We start from the raw sequence: 19,528 nt of genomic DNA on the forward strand, positions 1-19,528 counted from the left end.
TCGGGATCCATATCTTTCAGGGACAGACGTAGTTATCCCGCAGACAGCTCCGGGTGAGAGTAGCGGACGTCTCCTCGCAATGCGGAGTTGGATATGTGAGTCGGGGCTTAACCTTCGGGTGAGCCGGATGGATTGGATTATGGAAACAAAGGTAAATGGCATGCATCATGAGCATAGTAGATACTATTACTTGTTTACCTTACTTGTTCATTATTGTTCATATTGCAAAGCATAGTAGCATTGTAGAATACTGTTTTATCGCTAACCTATCTACTTTTGCCTGCTTAGAACTAGTGGGAAAATCGGCGGCGTCGGTAGTGGAACCCACTGGAAACTATTTATGTCACGCCCCGCCCCGAAACCACTACCCATTTGGCACGGTTCGGCCGCGGCGGCGGATTGCCGAACGGACAGCGCCTCCCCTGCCCGCCCAAGGCTCAACAACAAGAATGTGTATAAGAATTTACCCAAGAAATTAAATTCTAAACATACACATTCACAAGGGCACAACCAGTGCCAACAATACAAAGAGTAAGTAATCCACAAGATAAAGCATGTGAAATAAAGAGAGTACTTTACTAACTATTACAATAGTTTCATCATTTTTATTTACATCCTTTCTTTAAATGTTTACATAACTCATCCAAAATAAATAGCTCTCCAAAATCCTCACCTACAATGAATCTCTCTCAGTACATAGGTGAACTAATGCAAAAGGAAAGCAACTATACTACCACGGTCTCACTGATCGGGCGCGATGCCCTTGCCGCGGTCCTCCTTCGGCAGCCCTGTACCTACCACTGGAAATAGAGTGGGGTGAGAACTATCTTCCATAGTTCCCAGTGTCTGCCGATCTCCCCACTAGGTCCAAGTGGGCACAAATAACAACAGATAGATTCTAAGGTACCGGACTTCTAAAATTATGAAGTTACGGTGTACATTTAAATGGTCCCGGTGAGGTCCGGAAGCATTCGGGCGTTTTCAGTACGCGTAGGAGCTAAAACGGAGCCGAAAGGCCATGTTGGGCCGTGAGCCAAATCCGACATTAGCGTGGATGAAAAGATGATGAAAATATGCTCGAAAACATGTTTGGAGAGTCTTGGTTCGATTTGAAAAGAATCGGAGGTCAAACGAGCGAAAACGGAGAAAAAACTGTGAAAAAGCTAAAAATTTGGCCAAGTCCTTAAAGGCTGGAATTCTGGACCTACGGGGACCGGTCCCCCAAGTCCAGGGACCGGTCCCTATACAAAAAATGGCCCCTGCGGGGGCAATGTAATAAAATGAAAGTTGAGGGGCCTAATTGCACTTTGGGCTTTATGAGAGTGTACAGAGAGGGCTCTTTCTCTCTTCCTCTCATTTCCCTCACTCCAACACCACCTCTCTCTCTCTCTTAACGTGAAGAAGAAGAAGAGGAGAAAGAAGAAGAAAAGGAAAAGAAGAGAAGAAAGGAAAGAGAATGAAGAAGGAGGAGAAGAGAATCACCACCACCATCATCATCTTCTTCTTCCTCTCAACCTTGGAACAAACCTAGAGAGGTAAGCTTCTAGGGCTCTAATGGTAACTTCTTAGGGTTTGGTTTATGCACCCTAAGGATGGTTTAGATGCAATTCTAGCAAGCTTAATAGATGTTTAATGCTTGAATCTAGAGTTCAAATGGTAGATTTTGCTTAGATGCAAACCTAGGGCTCCAAAATGGCGTTTTGATATATATGAGGGTTTGATCTCAAATAACCCTCTGTAAACCTAATTGATAGGTAATGAAACACGTTGGCGAAAACGGTTCGGCAATCCGACGAGCCGTTGCAAAGATATTGAAGAAACGGACGCTTAGAGCTTCGTTTCCGCTTGGAGGGCCGCGGTGACGTCCATAAATTGTGAAATCGGGTCCCGAGCATCGTAACGGCGAGGCGAAGACTGTTAGCACTTGAAACGGCAAAGCAGCGCGCTCTTGGAGAGCAACTGTGAGATCAGGCCCAAACGGGTGCCGAGTGCCGCAGAAGGCCAATTGCAAGTGTCGACGAGCAATCGGAACGCGAATTAAGGTGGGTTGTGTTTACCGAAGCAACTAGGTCGCCCTTTATGTCTAAGATGATTAAGAATCCACGTTGATGCATATGAATGTAAATGAGGCATATAGATGATGCATATAAATGTAAGTAAAGCATGTGGTTGATTCATATAGCTAATGCATGTTAATAATATGATGCAAATGCTAAGTAGATCCATGTAAAATGACATGATATAGAATACATGCTAGTGATAATGCAAATGATATGTATGTGTGCATTGGAGTATATGCTAGTTGCACTTAGCATTATGAGTTCATGCTAGATAGTAAATGCATATTGGCATCATAGAATGTATGCGAGATGAAATGTGGATATCTATAGTACTCGATATGACAATAGGACATCAAGTAGATCGAGTGGCATTGAACCTAGTGTTAATAAACATAGGTCGGACATAGATGACATCAAACCTAGTGTTGTTGAACCTAGGATAAATAACGAGTGGTATCTAACCTAGTGTTAAAGAACATAGGTTGAGTATGAACCTAGAGTCGGGATCTAGGTGTGTGGCATCTAACCTAGTGTTAAGGAACATAGGTTGAGAACTGAACCTAGAGTTAAGGTAAACCTAGGTTGTGAAATTGAGGCATTAGACCTAGAGTCAGTTGGACCTAGGGTGGAAAGTGCATTGGACCTAGATAGGTCGATAGCATAGGGTTGGATACGGACCCTTGACTTGTGAAGTGGATTCCGGAATCCCGAGTCTTGTGAACTCAATAATTCTTGGACCGCGGGTGTATGTGGCATGTTCCTCTCCCACCGGAAGAACTTTGAGGATTGTGACTAAGCAAGAACAAAGAGCGCTAGGGTGTATGCGACATGTTCCTCTCCCTATCGGGGGTCTTGGCTATGGGTGTATGCGGCTATGTTCCTCTCCCTCTGGCGGATCCCTGACCATGGTGCACGGACCTTCGGGCGGACCGTTGGGCGATGTGGTTCTTGGCTTGCAGGCTGAGGTGCGTTGTGACAGGGTCCTTCACCTCGAGCCGGGCAGAGCGCGGACTATCCGCAGTTGATTGACTCGAGGCCGAGTCGGGTGGCTAGCTGGAATAAAGTAGATAGAACCTTGAGGGCTAGTGGTAAATGTGTAAACCTAAGGTAATAGAGATCTTAGAGTTGGATGATATGAACTAGAGTTAGCGAGATCAATTGTAGAATCAATAATTCTACTAGTTGTTGCGCATATATTCATGTTGCATATTGCATAGCATCATTGCGGTTGTGAGGCAAAGCAAGGTAAAGTTAGTTGCATCTTTATGATATACATATCTATCTGTTTATTGGACTAACTTGTATTTGCCTCCTTTGGACCTGTTGGTCGAGCTCCTCCCTTAGACGGCCGTACCCACTGGGAACCATGAGGTTGGTTCTCACCCCACGTTGTTTTGGGATTTTACAGGTTCGAACGTGAGCGGCGCGGTGGCGCGAGGAAAGGGCGTAACTCCATAGATAGCGCCCTACCCCCAGAGACCAGAGCTAGCAGTACCCCATCGACGTAGCTTAGGGTTATAGAAAATGAAAGGAACAAAATGTATTAAACTTGTAATATCTATAATGTAATAACTTAGATTGTATTTGGAAGTCTAATGTAAAAAGAATAGTGGTTGGGATGTAAATAAATGAATCTAATGTGAATGTTGTAATAACATAGGATGTGTTATGTTGTTGATACCTTTCCATTTGCAATCTATGATTGATATCTGTTCCTGGTCGGAACCTTTGTAATGTACATTGTTTGGATTGCGACGCCTAGAACGTACAGGGGAGACTCTGTCCGCGTACAGGGGAAACCCCGGTCCGTTCGGCGGTCTGTCGTCGGTGCCGCGACCCGGTCCAAATTGGCGGTTGGTCACGGGGTGTGACATAGATAGATAGATAAATATGTATCTGAAAACTGTAAATGCAATAGTAGAAAAACTATGCTACTATGCCCATAATCATGAATATGAATGCATGCATCATATAATAAAGGTTTGCTACCATGCTAACAAATTCGATCAATGTTCGAATAGCAATGTTCAATGACATTATTAAACCTTTAACCATTTCGTTTACCCAATCTGTGGCGAGGCCCTAGGGCTCGCCCATAACTCACCTTTCAATCCCAAAGTGGGGAGGGAGCTCCAAGTGCACCCAAGCCCGGGACCGTCTGCGGACCTCCATGTGGTCCGGACCTCCAAGTGGTCCTAGTCGCGCGACACTCCGGAGTACTCGACGACAATCCCCTCTATTTCGGGATTGGATGGCTATACCACCCCAAACGCAGACTGTGAGCTAGATCTATTCTCTCCAAGTGAGGATGCCCTATATCTAGGGTCAACAATCCAATCAAGTCCTCTCCAAGTGAGGATGCTCTACAACTAGAGTCAATACCCAATCGAATCCTCTCCAAGTAAGGAAGCACTATAACTAGAGTCCACAACCCAATCAAATCCTCTCCAAGTAAGGCTACATAGGTTTACTAAGTTCTTGTTCACAAGGCATTTTCTAAGGGATCCATCTATCCCTAGGTTCTCAAACCTTTAGTGTTATTTACACTACATTAATGCCACTCGTCATCATTTAACATTTGGATGCCACTCGTGTATTCTTTTACATTAAACACTACTTTCTATGTCATCAATACCCCCATCGGGTTCACCTCTTTTCTTTCGCATTATAGGATCCACGTTCCGACCCAATCCTCACCTATCTAAGTTACCAAGCGTTCCAAGTACACTAGGTTATCAATTAGAAAGCATAAGGAGTGGAGCTACTATGCAATCCTACAATGCAACATGTAAGAGATAAGATTAAATGCAATCTAAGATATAGAAAGGAGTTCGAAAGCTTTGGGATGGCACCCTGCAAAGGTTGTGAGTTTGAGTATTTGCACGGCCTTGTAGATTCCCGGCCGAAGTCCTCGCAAGAACCACTCAGCCCGGTCCCAGTCATCCTTTACAACATCCGGGACACAGTCTATGATATGGGAGAATTCTTGTTCATACTCCGCCACTGAGCGGTCCCCTTGCTCTAGCTTGCGGAACTTCTCCTTGAGTTTCCGCTTCAATGTATCGGGGAAATAGTTGGCGAACATTTCCCGCTTGAATTCCTCCCACAACATTGGCGGAAGGCCGGGAAGCCGATCCCGTTTGATGCGCTTCCACCAAACTTTCGCCGCCTTTTCCAAGCAATGGGTGGCGAGGTACACTTTATCTCTCTCCAAAGTGCGCAAGTCTTCAAAGAGGGTTTCCATTAAGTCAATCCAAGACTCGACCATCTCCGGTTCCACCTTCTCGCCCTCGAAGGTTGGCGGATGGAACTTGTTAAATTTGATAAAACCCGCCAATGCGCGCTCTCCCTCCACGTCTTCGGCCGACACATCGGGTGCAGCCGATCCCGATGCCGCATGTGGTACGATCGCTGGCGGTGGGCGTGCCGTCACCGGAACCGCCGCTATGCCCTCACCTTCTGCCGCTCCGGGTATATTAGTCGAGGGTGGGTGCGGACCACCGCCCTCATTCACCGTCGCAGCCGCCGCCGCAATCTGCCGCTCCAGAAGCTCCTGGAGCCGCTCGAATCGGGTCTCCTGGCGCTGCACCACATTGGTCAGCGCGGTCACCTGCGCTTGCAACCGATTAATCATGTTCGGTTCCTCCTGCTTGGGCACCTCAGGAATCGGTGCTGGGGCAGATCTACGTGTGTAGCGACTTGGAGACATTACTCCCTGAAACGCAATTACTTGGTCAGTCATCATAACTAATTACCACGCCGAAATTACGACACATGACGACTCAACAACAAAATCGGGCGGAAGTACACAAGTGTCCTCATTCTAGACTCTTGGTATCGCGTCGTCGGCCGCCGACACAACCACCTCAAGACAAGAACTCGTACCACTTGAATCCGTCTCTAATCACAACTAGAGACATATTACCAACTTCGACCCAATCGAATCCACTTCCGCCATCGTTATAGGTTCACGTTCCGCTCGCGCACCTATAACCTTAGGGCTTACCAACCTAGGGTCTCCTAGGTCATCCTAGACTTTCTTTCCTTACTTGCTCTTATTGCTCTGATACCACAAAGGCTGTCATGCCCCGCCCCGAAACCACTACCCATTTGGCACGGTTCGGCTGCGGCAGCGGATTGCCGAATGGACAGCACCTCCCCTGTTCGCCCAAGGCTCAACAACAAGAATGTGTATAAGAATTTACCTAGAAAATTAAATTCTAAATATACACATTCACAAGGGCACAACCAGTGCCAACAATGCAAACAGCAAGTAATCCACAAGATAAAGCATGTGAAATAAAGAGAGTACTTTACTAACTATTACAATAGTTTCATCATTTTCATTTACATACTTTCTTTAAATGTTTACATAACTCATCCAAAATAGATAGCTCTCCAAATCCTCACCTACAATGAATCTCTCTCAATACATAGGTGAACTAATGTAAAAAGAAAGCTACTATACTACCACGGTCTCACTGATCGGGCGCGATGCCCTTGCCGCGGTCCTCCCTCGGCAGCCCTGTACCTACCACTAGAAATAGAGTGGGGTGAGAACTATCTTCCATAGTTCCCAGTGGGCTCGGCCTCTGACTCTGCCGATCTCCCCACTAGGTCCAAGCGGGCACAAGTAACAACAGATAGATAGATATGTATCTGAAAACTGTAAATGCAATAGAAGGAAAACTATGCTACTATGCCCATAATCATGAATATGAATGCATGTATCATATAATAAAAGTTTGCTACCATGCAAACAAATTCGATCCATGTTCGAATAGCAATGTTCAATGACATTATTAAACCTTTAACCTTTCCGTTTACCCAATCTGTGGCGAGGCCCTAGGGTTCGCCCATAACTCACCTCTCAATCCCAAAATGGGGAGGGAGCTCCAAGTGCACCCAAGCCCGGGACCGTCTGCGGACCTCAATGTGGTCCAGACCTCCAAGTGGTCTTAGTCGCGTGACACTCCGGAGTACTCAACGACAATCCCCTCCATGTGGGGATTGGATGACTATACCACCCCAAACGCAGACTGTGAGCTAGATCTATCCTCTCCAAGTGAGGATGCCCTACATCTAGGGTCAACAATCCAATCAAGTCCTCTCCAAGTGAGGATGCTCTACAACTAGAGTCAATACCCAATCGAATCCTCTCCAAGTGAGGAAGCACTATAACTAGGGTCCACAACCCAATCAAATCCTCTCCAAGTGAGACTACTTAGGTTTACTAAGTTCTTGTTCACAAGGCATTTTCTAAGGGATCCATCTATCCCTAGGTTCTCAAACCTCTAATGTTATTTACACTACATTAATGCCACTCGTCATCATTTAACATTTGGATGCCACTCGTGTGTTCTTTTACATTAAACACTACTTTCTATGTCATCAATACCCCCATCTCTTTTCTTTCGCATTATAGGATCCACGTTCCGACCCAATCCTCACCTATTTAAGTTACCAAGCGTTCCAAGTACACTAGGTTATCAATTAGAAAGCATAAGGAATAGAGCTACTATGCAATCCTACAATGCAACATGTAAGAGATGAGATTAAATGCAATCTAAGACATAGAAAGGAGTTCGAAAGCTTCGGGATGGCACCCCCCACCTTTAATCGTTGTAGAGGCTTTAGAAACGCTCCTCGGCGCACCTTACGACAAGGTCTTGGCCTTCTTGGTCCAAGACAAGGCTAAATCGGCCGTATTTCGCCGATAGCTTCCAATCCACTCGACGAATCGCGGAATCGACTTGGCCCCCGTATTTTGTGACCTACCAATAGGGTTTCCAAGGCTTCAAATGAGATCAATCTCATACTTTNTTACGACAAGGTCTTGGCCTTCTTGGTCCAAGACAAGGCTAAATCGGCCGTATTTCGCCGATAGCTCCCAATCCACTCGACGAATCGCAGAATTGACTTCGCCCCCGCGTTTTGTGACCTACCAATAGGGTTTCCAAGGCTTCAAATGAGATCAATCTCATACTTTCACAAAAATTTCATTTTGGAGCCCTAGGTTTGCACCTATAGCAAACCATCAATAAATCCCTAGATTCATGGGATTGATCTACTTAGAAGCATGCTTCGGGTCTATTTGACCCACTCCAAAGCATAAAAACCCAAAACCCCAAATTCTAGAAGCTAGGGTTCAAGAGCTTACCTCTTGTGCTACCCCAAAGAGAAGAGGAGAGGGAGATGAAGGTGTCCAAAACCTTCTTCTTGATCTCCTTCTTCTTCTCCTCCTTGTTCTTCTTCTTCATTTCCTTCCTCTCCTTCTTGTTCTTCTTCTTCTCCTTTCTTTCTAGAGAGAGAGAGAGCAAGAGAGAAAGAGAGTGTGAGAGAGGGAATGAGATAAGAGGGGCTGAGGGAGAGGGTTATTTTCCATATACACCCCTCACATAATGGCCATTTTGCACTTAAACCCCTCAACTTTTCATCTTTCACGCAGCTGTCACTGGGCTGCTTTCGCCTAGAGGGACCGGTTCCTGGTCGGGGAGACCGGTCCCCGAGAGCTCTCCCTGCAGTCTGGGGACTTTTCGCGTACGGGAACCAGTCCTCCCCCGAGGGACCGGTCTCTGGGAGACCGGTCTTTCCTGAGAGACCGGTTCCCGAACGGGGAACTTTCAGGACTTAGCCAAATTTAGGCTTTCTCTCGCGGGTGTCGCACACAGGGACCAGTCCCCTTAGCCAGGGACCGGTCGCATCGACCTCCCCCGCGATCACCAGCTACGGGGACCGGTCCTTCTCTCCAGGGACCGGTCCCCGAGAGCAAAAATCTGCTGAGTTCAGATTTTGCCTATTTGCTCTCGCGGACTCAACTCCAAAGCACTTTTTGTGTTTTGGACATTTTCAACTCCCACAAAGGGTATTCCCTCGACAGTTAGTCGATCCTGAATGAAGTACAATCCTCGGATTTCGAGAATTCACTTTGTCACGACGCGCGACCACCCGCCAATTTGGCCGGGTCGCGGCGCCGCCGACAGACCGCCGAACGGACAGAGTCTCCCCTGTACGCCCAAGGCGTCGCAATCAAAACAATACGAGAGGTTCCAAACAGGAACAGTATTCATTCACAGATTGCATAAGGAAGTATCGAANATGCAAGATGTAACCAATGGATGTATTTGGTGGAAATATGTAATGTGGTTGAATGTAAAGATATAATAGATAGATTCTCTCTTGCTCACTTGTTTTATTACTTGCATGATCATGTATGTTGTTGATATTATTCTTGGGTAACTAGATGCACATGATGATCTTTGTTAGCCTTGGGCGGATAGGGGAGACTTAATCCGTTCGGTGACTGTCGTCGAGCCCAAACCGACCAAATAGGCGGTCGCGGGCTCTGACATATTGTTACCACAGGTAAAATACCCTTTCACCCCTCTCATTTGCCTTTTTGTGGCTGTAGCTAGAGGGAGGAGAAAGGGGAGTTTCTCTCCTTTATTCTTGGATTTTTTTTCTCCCAACTCCTTTAATCTATAGGTTTTTCCTCCTTTTCTTCCCCTCCTCCATGAATGCATGCATCTAAGACTTGGAAAGGAGCTCGATATTGAAAGAGGGATTTTGTTTTAGGCTTGGACTTCAACCCTAGCATCTCATAGCTTGGTTTGAAGCTTGGATTGAGGTCAGTAACTTTCTTGCATCCTCTATTTGTGAGTTTTGTAAGAATTTTTGATAGAAAATCTAGTTTTGTGGAGAGTAGGGTTTATTTTGGGATTTTCCAATTATGAGCTTTTGGGATTAAATTGATGGGTGTAGAACACTTTTTTAGATTTGATTTGAAGCTCTTTAGTTTGAACTTTGGACAAGCTTTACTTGATCTAAGATAATTTTTACCTATTTTCTACTCGATTTTTGGTGAATTTCGTGGTGAACTTTCTAGAAGCTAGTAATCTCTTGAAGTTTTTTCTTAAGGTACAAGAAGTCAAGAGGGTAATTTTGTTGTGAAACGATCGAGCTTTCGAAGGTTATCCAGTGGATTTGACCTCTCCTCTTATATTATTGGACTCAATAGATGGTTTGGCATGTTATTCCTGACAACATAGAATTTTTGGACATATGGCATATCCATTTTATATACGAAAGTTTGCATGCAAATCAAGACATGAATTTGTGTTGGAAATATTAATCTTCCCTTGTGCATGTTATAGATGAGTATTCGTATCACACTACATGACTAGTAAAACTATTGGACTAGAACTTTAATGGCAATTTTGTATACTTGCCATGACTAAAAGGAAAGATGACACATTGCATGTTAATGATAAGTAGTAGGGCTAAGTATATTACATTTAACCAAGATGAACACCCAGAGAGAGAGAGAGAGAGAGAGAGAGAGAGAGAGAGAGAGAGCAGGGTTGTTGTGCTCTTAGGAGCATGGAGGCCTCCGTACTCAGTCGTTTTCAATGATCAAATTTTCGAATCGACGATTGGCTCCGTTAGACTTGATCTATTGTATTTGAAGTATTTAGAAAATAAATTTTGTGAGTTTTTGATGTTATTTACCTAGCGATCGAAAGAGTTCAAAATCAATAATTTTTAATGGTTGATGTCTACCGTTTTCAAGTTTAACAATGTAAAAGTATCCATATCATATGAAATTTTGATAGAAAATTTTATATACTCTTTACAGCAAGATCAATATATCTGATCGAAAATTTTAGTATCATATCGCCACTTTTTGTGAGATTTTTATTTTCAGCCGTTGATTTTGAAACCTTTCGATCACTAGGTAAATGATATCGAAAAATTATAAAATTTATTTTCTAGATATTTCAAATATGCTAGATCAAGTTTAACGAAACCGATCGTTGATTCAGAAATTTTATCATAAAAAACGACTTAGGAGCACGGAGGCCTCCATGTTCCTAAGAGCACAGCAGCCCTGCTCTCTCTCTCTCTCTCTCTCTCTATATATATATATATGGAGAGAGAGAGGATGAACCTTTGTTTAATTAACTTAAGAAAGAATGACAAAGAAAAAAAAATGATATGCTTGAGTCCCTTTGAAGCAGAATTATTTGGAGAGTTGATTATTTTAATATCTTCTTCTACTTTGTTTGATTCTTTTTATCACCGGATATTGCAAAAGTCTCTGTCAATCTCTTCGCATGAGGAGTAATTCTGATCATATCTTGAGACGGTGTTTTCGATTAATCCCGCATCACCAGATATTACAAGAGTCTCTGTCAATCTCTTCGCAGTAGTAATTCTGATCATATCTTGGGGCTGTGTTTTCGATTAATCCCGCATCACCAGATATTACAAGAGTCTCTGTCAATCTCTTCACAGGAGGAGTAATTCCGATCATATCTTGGGGCGGTGTTTTCGATTAATCCCGCACCAACGATGGAAATGTGTCTGAGCAGTATCTCGCACACTTCCGGATCAAATCATTTGGTTTTCTTCTTCTGCAGAAAATTTTAGATTGTAGCGCTCACCTGTAAGCTCATTTATTAATTTTCATCACAAAATTTAGTTAGATAATTAATCACAATCTGATTTTCATTGCGGTTTTTCCTAACATATATGTGGCCATACAAATGTGGCATACTATGACAATATTTTCCTTTTTCAATTCTCTAACTACATGCTATATACTCAAACAAATTGTAATGAAAGTATTGTGCAAGTGTTACTCTTCTTGACCTGTACCACCACTCAACAGAACTAATGCATTATCAACAATAGAAGAGACAGTTTTTCGATGCTGACTCAGTCCGACACTGCCCGAGAAGACATGGAAGCATTCGAGATCTGACGTGGTCTCCGCCACAGACTCCAGCAGCTTCTCCATCTCCAAATCCTTGAATAGTTTGAGATATTTCTCATGCGGACAACGCATCATCCAAATGGCTTGTTGAATGACGAATCGTCGTATTCTCGGCACTTTGATATCTGGGTACTTGTATTCCTTTAGTATCTTCACGAGTTTCTCGACGTAGTCGGCCTCCTTGATGTCGGCTCGCTCTAGTTCGGCTGCGAATTGCTCGGAGCTCATGAATTTGCAGATTTGCATGGTGACACCAATTGATACCTCTAGTAATTTTCCTGTTTCTTTCATAGTTGCTTTCAATACCTGCATATAAGATGGGATAAAATAAAGAACTTTTTCATATGAATCCCTCATGTTCTACTTCATATAAAAAACAAATTAATTTGCGATTTCCACTTGTACATTAGCTGAAATGCTATGAAATATCTCAACTGTCCACTTATAGTGATCTTGTCACAAAAGCTTTATAGAAGGAGAATTTCTTCTTCCACCATAATTGACTAATTATACTTCTTAACACTGGTTAATTGTATGTTACAAACTGTCCAGTTCACTAGGACATTTTATTCATGTTCTTGTAGAAACCTACAATATTAGACATTAAATTGGGGAAATTTCTACATAGATCCCTAAATTTTAATAGAATATCAAAAAAACGTAGGAGTCCCAAGCTGGGTTTTCATCTTTGAATTTGATTATAAATGAAGCATATAAGGTTAGATAATTAGGCAATGAAGGGTAAAATTATAGTAAAGAGATCCGTCTATGATGTTTACAAGGATAAATCTGCGACAACCGGGATAAAAAACTAGCATATTCTTAGACTTCTCAACAAGATGCTCAAACCTGTTTGTAAATTATTCTTCACTCCTTGTGGCCCTTAATAACCCACTTATCTTATCATATTTTTTTTTAGTTTTACTATAAACCAAAAAGCTTGAATATATCCGTTCTTGGATTCTTAGGTGTAATATGTACACCCCTACCCTATATAGGGATGTAATGTGGGCCATGCTGGGCCCACATTTTTCCTGCCAATCCGGGCTAAGGGACGGCCCGTGCTGTGCCGGAGCTGCCAAATCTCTGGCCCAGCACGGCTCTAGCCCGAATTGGCCCAGCACGGCTCTGGCCCAACACAGCTCTACCCATGTCGTGCCCCAGCCCAGCCCGAGACCGTACTAGGCTGGGCGGCCCACGTGCCGCCCAGCCCGTTTTACACCTCTACCCCTATAGCATTTTTGTTCTTTGTTCTTGATATCTACTTAGAGAGAACATATTCTGTTAAATAATACAAAGGCCGCCCGGCCCGTTTTACACCTCTACCGCTATAGCATTTTTGTTGTTTTGTTCTTGATATCTACTTAGAGAGAACATATTCTGTTAAATAATACGAAACAACAGTTATTCTCTAAAATCTTAAGCTCCTAGATAATGGTGTTTTTATTTTTTTTTAATATTTAACACTTTCCCTCACATCTTGCTTTAAATTTTTTGATAGGCCCATGACGTGGTTTTGTATTAAACATGAGGAAATTAATTATGCTCGTTAAAAGCCCAGCGTGACTCTACTATCTCAAATTTTTAGCGATTAACAGTTGTTTCGTATTATTTAACATATTCATAGGTAAATGCCGAAGATGTTGTCACTAATTCAAGCACATTCATATCGACAGCATGAAGATATAGCCAATGAATAGCGTTGGACGGGTACCTACCAAAAATAATTAGAACAATCATGGTATCATTTTTTTTCCTCTTTTTCCCTATTAGATCTATATGCAGCCTATTTTAAAGTATTTCATGACGCTGAAGTGATCCACAGAAAACAGATGTTACTAATTAATTACTTGATCTAAATGAACGCTGAGATCATTGAGATTTAACATCCATGATGTGGATACTAGCATTTTAGTTGATATAAAGAGTGTCAGTTTTCGGTTAGCGAAACTTGACAGAAAGTTGATGAAAGAAATAACAAAAATTGATGAAAAGGATAATATTAATGAAATATTAAATTTTAGAATATTAAAATGCTTATTTTAAAAGTTTGAAAGATAAAATGAAATTTTCGTAAAAAGTTCATGAGGTGATCATTATGCAATTTACCCAAAAGATGTATATATTGCTTGCCCCTTAGGGCCCGTTTGGCCTAGCTTTTGAAAAAGTAATTTTTGAAAAAATGATTTTGATTTGGAGAAGTGATTTTGGTTAAAAGCTGTAAAACATTTGTCTGAATTTAGATAAAAGTGATTTTTTTGAATTGATTTTGAAAAACTGTTTGGCAAAATTTTTTTGATGTTTGTATAAGTTAATATTTTTTAATAAATTTTCTTTTAAAATAATTTAAAATCTAAATTTTAATTTTAATTAAAATTAAAATTTTTAAATTTCAAAATTGTACAAAATTTAAAATTTGATATTTTAATTTAAAAAATAATTTTAATTTAATTTAAAATTTTAAATTTTAAAATTTTAGATTCAAATTTATAATTTAAAATAATTTAAAATATAAAATTTAAAATTTAAAATATATATATAAATTTAAAATATAAATAATTATGAATTTAAAATATAAAATTTTAATATTATAAAATATAAATTTAAATTTTAAATTTCAACGTTTAAATTATAAATATAAAATATAAATATAAAATTTAAAATTTGAAATTTAAATTTAAAATATAAATAATTATGAAATTTAAAATATAAAATTTTAATATTTAAAAATATAAATATAAATTTTAATTTCAAAGTTAAAATTTAAAATTTAAATAATTATGAAATTTAAATTTCAAATTAAATAATTAAAATTTAAAATTTGAATATTTAAAATTTAAATTAAATTTAAAATTTAAATTTGAATAATTAAAATTAAAATTTAAATATTTAAATTTAAATTTGATATTTTAAAATTAAATTTTAGAAACTTAAATTTTAAATTTTAAAATTTATAAGTTGAAGATTAAAATGTTGTAATTTAAAAGTTAAATTTAAAATTTGAAATTTGAAATTTGAAATTTTAAATTTGAAATTTGAAATTTAAAATTTAGTTGTAATTTAAAAGTTAAATTTAATGTGAAATTGTGAAATGTGAAGTGAAATTGTGAAATGTGAAATGTGAAATGTGAACATATTTGAAATTGAAATTTGAAATTGAAAGTTTGAAATCTATTTTTCAAAATTTAAATTTTAAGTTAAATTTAAAAATTTAAAAATGAATCTATAAATTAAAATTAAATTTAAATATGAATTTAAAATTAAAATAAAAAATTAAAGTTGAGTCCAAAATCAGAATCAAATTTCAAGAAACAGCTTTTTCAGCTTCTGATTCTGGGGCCTTCAAAATCATTTCGATTCCTGAAAAGCATAATCAAATTTTAATAATGAGTTTATTGGGTTGAAAATGATTTTACAATCCAAAGTGCTTTTAAAAACTAGGCAAACACCCCTAGAGAGAAACGGCCTAATCAATTTTAAACTTTTTACCTGAGCAAATGCTTTTTTTTTTTTTCGTTCTTTTGCTTTGTTTATGATATTGATTTAAAAGTCTATTCAAGTCAAAAGCTGAAACGAAAAACAATAGGATCGAGGTTCTGAAATCTTACAGTGGACATTGCTGCAGTAATCTGGTTGAGCCAGGCGGATTCGGCGCCGGAATAAGCGCACAAATTCCGCAAAATCCTCGACGCGTTCAGCTGCAATACCGGGTTCGCCAGCGCAGCGATAAGGCGCTCCAACACATCACCCTTCTTCAAGATCAGCACGCAATTCTTCCTGCTCTCCAGCGTCAGCATTGCCAGAGCCTCCCCCGCCTCGACGCCCACCGAGTTCTCAGACACAAACTCCGGCTTGAAGAAAATAGCGAAGAGAAGCTTCACGATGCCGCCCGTGCTCGCGATCCGCTCCTTTGCGGTCTCGTCCATCGCCAGACCGGTCAGGGTCTCGATTGCGAGCTTCTGCAGCTCGGTATGCCTCTCGCCGCACTGCAGGATCTCCCGGATGTTGCTGACCGTGAACACTATCTCCGATATCTCCTGGCGTAACATTTTTCCCGTGCCACCGGTAGCTCGCACCAGCATCTTCACCACCTGCAGCGCCCGCGTCACCGCCCGAATCTGCGACTCCAGCGCGTGCTCGTTGCGCAGCAGCCCCTGCTTGGCGCTCGTGAAGTCGACGATCCTCGCGAGCAGCCCCCGCGTGTTCCCGATCTTAAAGCAGTTATCGTCGTCCTTGGCGAGCTTCTTCAGTATCAGCAGGCCGAGCAGGTTGAACACCGCAAACTCGTAGTTCGACTCGCCGGTCGCCACGGCGTCGGAGCTTCCATCCGCAGCAGTGGCCTCTGCGGTCCTGCTCGCGCTGGCAGCCCTCCCGCCGCCAGTGTAGAGCAGCGAGGCGATCGATTCCATCGCGCCGGGAATGCCCGCAACGCGGAGCGCGTTCTGCCGCTTCCCCGCGAGCTTCGACACGACCTCCGCGGCGCACCGCCGGATCTCTTCCTCCGCGGGGTTCTTCCAGTTCAGCATTTCGATCAGCCGCTCGATCGCCCGCGTTGTCGTGCCGATCTTCCGCAGAGCCTCGAACGCGAAGCTCTCGCTCTTCGCAAACTGCTGCAGGATGCGGGCCCCGATGAGCTGCTCGTCGGGGGATTCGGAGTCCAGCAGCTCGGCCGCAAACGTCACCAGGTCCATCTTGATCCCGTCGAATATGCTGCGTTCGATACACTGCGAGTACGCGTCGTAGAAGAACCGGCGGATCGACACGACGCCGGCCGCGCCGAGCTCGCACTCCGTGCTCACCTGCTGCAGCAGCCCGCAGTAGGATATTTTCCAAGTCCAATAAATCTTTTCAACCAGGAACATCAGGGCTTCGGCGAGGGCCAGGCCGTAGAACAGGTCGAGCGCCATCTTCCCGTTCGCGGTTTCCTGCGCACTCTCGCCGTAGTCCTGCTGGACGAGGCGCATCGTCGAAAGCGTCACGCAGGACAGCGCCGAGGCGATCTGGAGCCACGTCAGCGCGCGGCTGATGTTCTTGGATATGAAGACCCAGCCGGCGTACGGCAGCAGCGGAACTTCCGGCGGGTGCCACGTACGTTGCGTGCCGTACCGAACGAGCTGCTTCTGGAATTCCACGGTCCGCCGCTGCTCTTCCTCGGCGGCGATCTGCCGCCTGCGGTCGCCTTCCAGACGGCTCGCGGAGGCGGCGCAGTGGAACGCGGCCTTCACTGCCCGGACGAGGAAGCGGGAGCTGGACTTGATCGCACGGAAGCTGTATCTGTCGAAATACAAAAACGAGTTTATTAATTAATTGACAATTAATTAGTACCACCGTATCGTCATCATCCCGTATTTATTCTTGCAACGACGAGAGCTAATTATTAAGTCACGTACGGTACCTGCCGGCGGATGCGAGGGTCCAGGTGGCGTGGTGCTGCCACTCGAGCTCGTGGCTGCGGCTGAAGATCCGGGTGCCCTCGCTGAGGAGGATGATGGTGACGTACCAGAAGTCCTTGGGGAGGAGCGAGGTCGCAAAGCCGCCGAGGAGGACGACGGTGGCCCAGATGAAGGCGAGGGTGCCGAGGCCGCTGGCCGCCTTCTCGAGCACAGCGAGCCGGAGAGCAAAAAGGGTGAGCTTCTTCTCGGGGGCGCGGAAGTCGCCGTCCCTGCGGCGCCGGGGCGTCGGATCGCTTGGCTCCGGCTGCGGCCCGAAAAAATCCAAGCTGCCGCCGCTGCCGTTTGCGTTGCGGACGATATCCAACCGGATGCTTCCCGAATCCCCCTCCCGTCTTGCATCCTTGTTGAACTTCATTACTTACTTCTTCTCAATCATTTCTTCCTTTTTCTTTTTCTTTTTTTTGTTTACTAAGAATGAATTTTTTTTTTTTCTAAAAAAAAAAAAAGATTGGTTTTGTCTAATTCGTGCATACACTGTCTCACGTAGATATAAGTTAATGGTAGCTTTGAAATAGTCAACGGTTACATATATATATATATATATCTCTTAGTTATGTCTTCTTGATTCATGGGCACCACACATTATACTTACTAGGACGATGCAGCCGAATATCAAAAAAGATGAAAGTACTACTATTCTCTTTTAAAAGGGTACTTCCAGGAAGATGTCAAGATATTTTTGCAGGGATTTGGGCGTGGCGTGCAAGAAAGAAGAGTTTGTTTGTATTCAATTTGACCATGCAGTGGATATTTCTATTCAACCTTTGTTTGGGATTTTTACTCCATATTATTTTTATTTTTATTTTATTTTTTGTTTTGCCCATCTCTCCTTCCTCTCCTTTTCATCGTGACTTTTCAAATTACTAGCTTTCTTTTAAAAACTTTCTTCTAGCTATAGCTTTGGGTGTGTTCGCATTCTTGTAAAGTAGTTTTTAGATGTTTGATTATTCAAAAAAATTACACAAATTCTAAGGAAATGTGATGTTTTCATTTTTCGCTCTCTTTCGTTTAAATTCTAAGGAAATCGATCGTAGCATAGTACTTAGTTAGCTAATCCATACCCAAGACTACATCGAAATTCCCTAACTTGTGCAAGACTAGCAAATCTACGGGTATAATCCAATCTCCTACCCGAACAGGGCAACAAGGGCAATACTCTCGAATATCCAGAGTATGGTCGGGTACTACAACATGTCCCGGATACAACAAAGAAACCAAAGGGATGCCATACAACTCGGCAAACAACTGATTTATAAATGAATGCGATGCACCGGTATCAAATAAAGCACGAACTCTAATGCCATCAAGTAAAATGATACCTACAACCACATCCTCGGCTGCTGCCGCCTCCTCGGTCTTAACGGCATACAAACGCCCACTCGGGGCCTGTCGAGATCCCTCGCTCTGGCGCTGGATGGGTGGCCGCCCAGGCTGGTACTGTGTCGACGGAGTCCCGTGGCTGGCGGCTGGTAGAGCCGGTACCGATGCAGTCGACGGTGCCGGTGACGAACCTCTCGGGCACTCAGTCCGGACGTGGCCCTCCTGGCCACATTGGAAACATCTGCCTGCCCGCTGTGGACACTGCGATGGGTAGTGAGGACCATCGCAGATCATACACGGGGAAGGCCGGCGACAGTCAAAACCTCCTCGCTGCGCTGCTGAGCCCCGTCCACGCTACTGGCTCCTAGGATGCTTCGGCGGTCTCGTGGAGTGCGTCTGGCTCGCACCCTCAACCGTAGGCCTCTTGGCCTTACCCTTGTCTATAGCCTCTCGCCGCTCCTGGACATCAGCCGCGCCGCTCTCCACAATGAGCGCGTGATCCATCACCTCCCGGTAGATTTGGAGGTTAGAGGATTGCACGAACCGGAAGATTGACGGTCGCAATCCTCGCTCGAAGATGAGGGCCTTGTCCTCGTCGTCCCGCACGACGAAAGGCACGCAGTGCAGAAGCCGAGAAAACTTCCGCTCATAATCGGATACAGTCCGATCTCCCTGGCACAAGTTGCGCAAGTCCTGCTCTATCTTCCGCTTGACGTTGGTCGAGAAGTAGTGCGCCAGTAAAAGCTCCTTGAACTTCTTCCATGAGATAGCCGCCAAATTGGTGCTGGAGTTTTCCTGAAGGTCCAACCACCAGCGGTAGGCCTCACCGTCCAGGTGATGTGTGGCAAGCCAAACTCGATCTCTCTCCTTCACAAAGGTGTCGCGGAAGAGCTTCTCCAGATGTATCGACCACTTTTCCA

The 19,528-nt window shown here is 43.3% G+C and overlaps 1 protein-coding gene across 1 annotated transcript; it reads right to left on the reverse strand.

Moving 5' to 3' along the window:
* Positions 11,537 to 17,956, reverse strand: LOC109724319. The gene is made up of 3 exons (XM_020253105.1): positions 17,231 to 17,956; positions 15,444 to 17,109; positions 11,537 to 12,141 (listed from the first exon to the last, which is right to left on the reverse strand). The coding sequence occupies exons 1-3, from the start codon at positions 17,641 to 17,643 to the stop codon at positions 11,698 to 11,700; spliced, it is 2,523 nt and encodes an 840-aa protein (XP_020108694.1). The 5' UTR covers positions 17,644 to 17,956; the 3' UTR covers positions 11,537 to 11,697.

Source organism: Ananas comosus, linkage group 18, assembly GCF_001540865.1.
Source record: "Ananas comosus cultivar F153 linkage group 18, ASM154086v1, whole genome shotgun sequence".
Lineage (NCBI taxonomy): Eukaryota > Viridiplantae > Streptophyta > Magnoliopsida > Poales > Bromeliaceae > Ananas > Ananas comosus.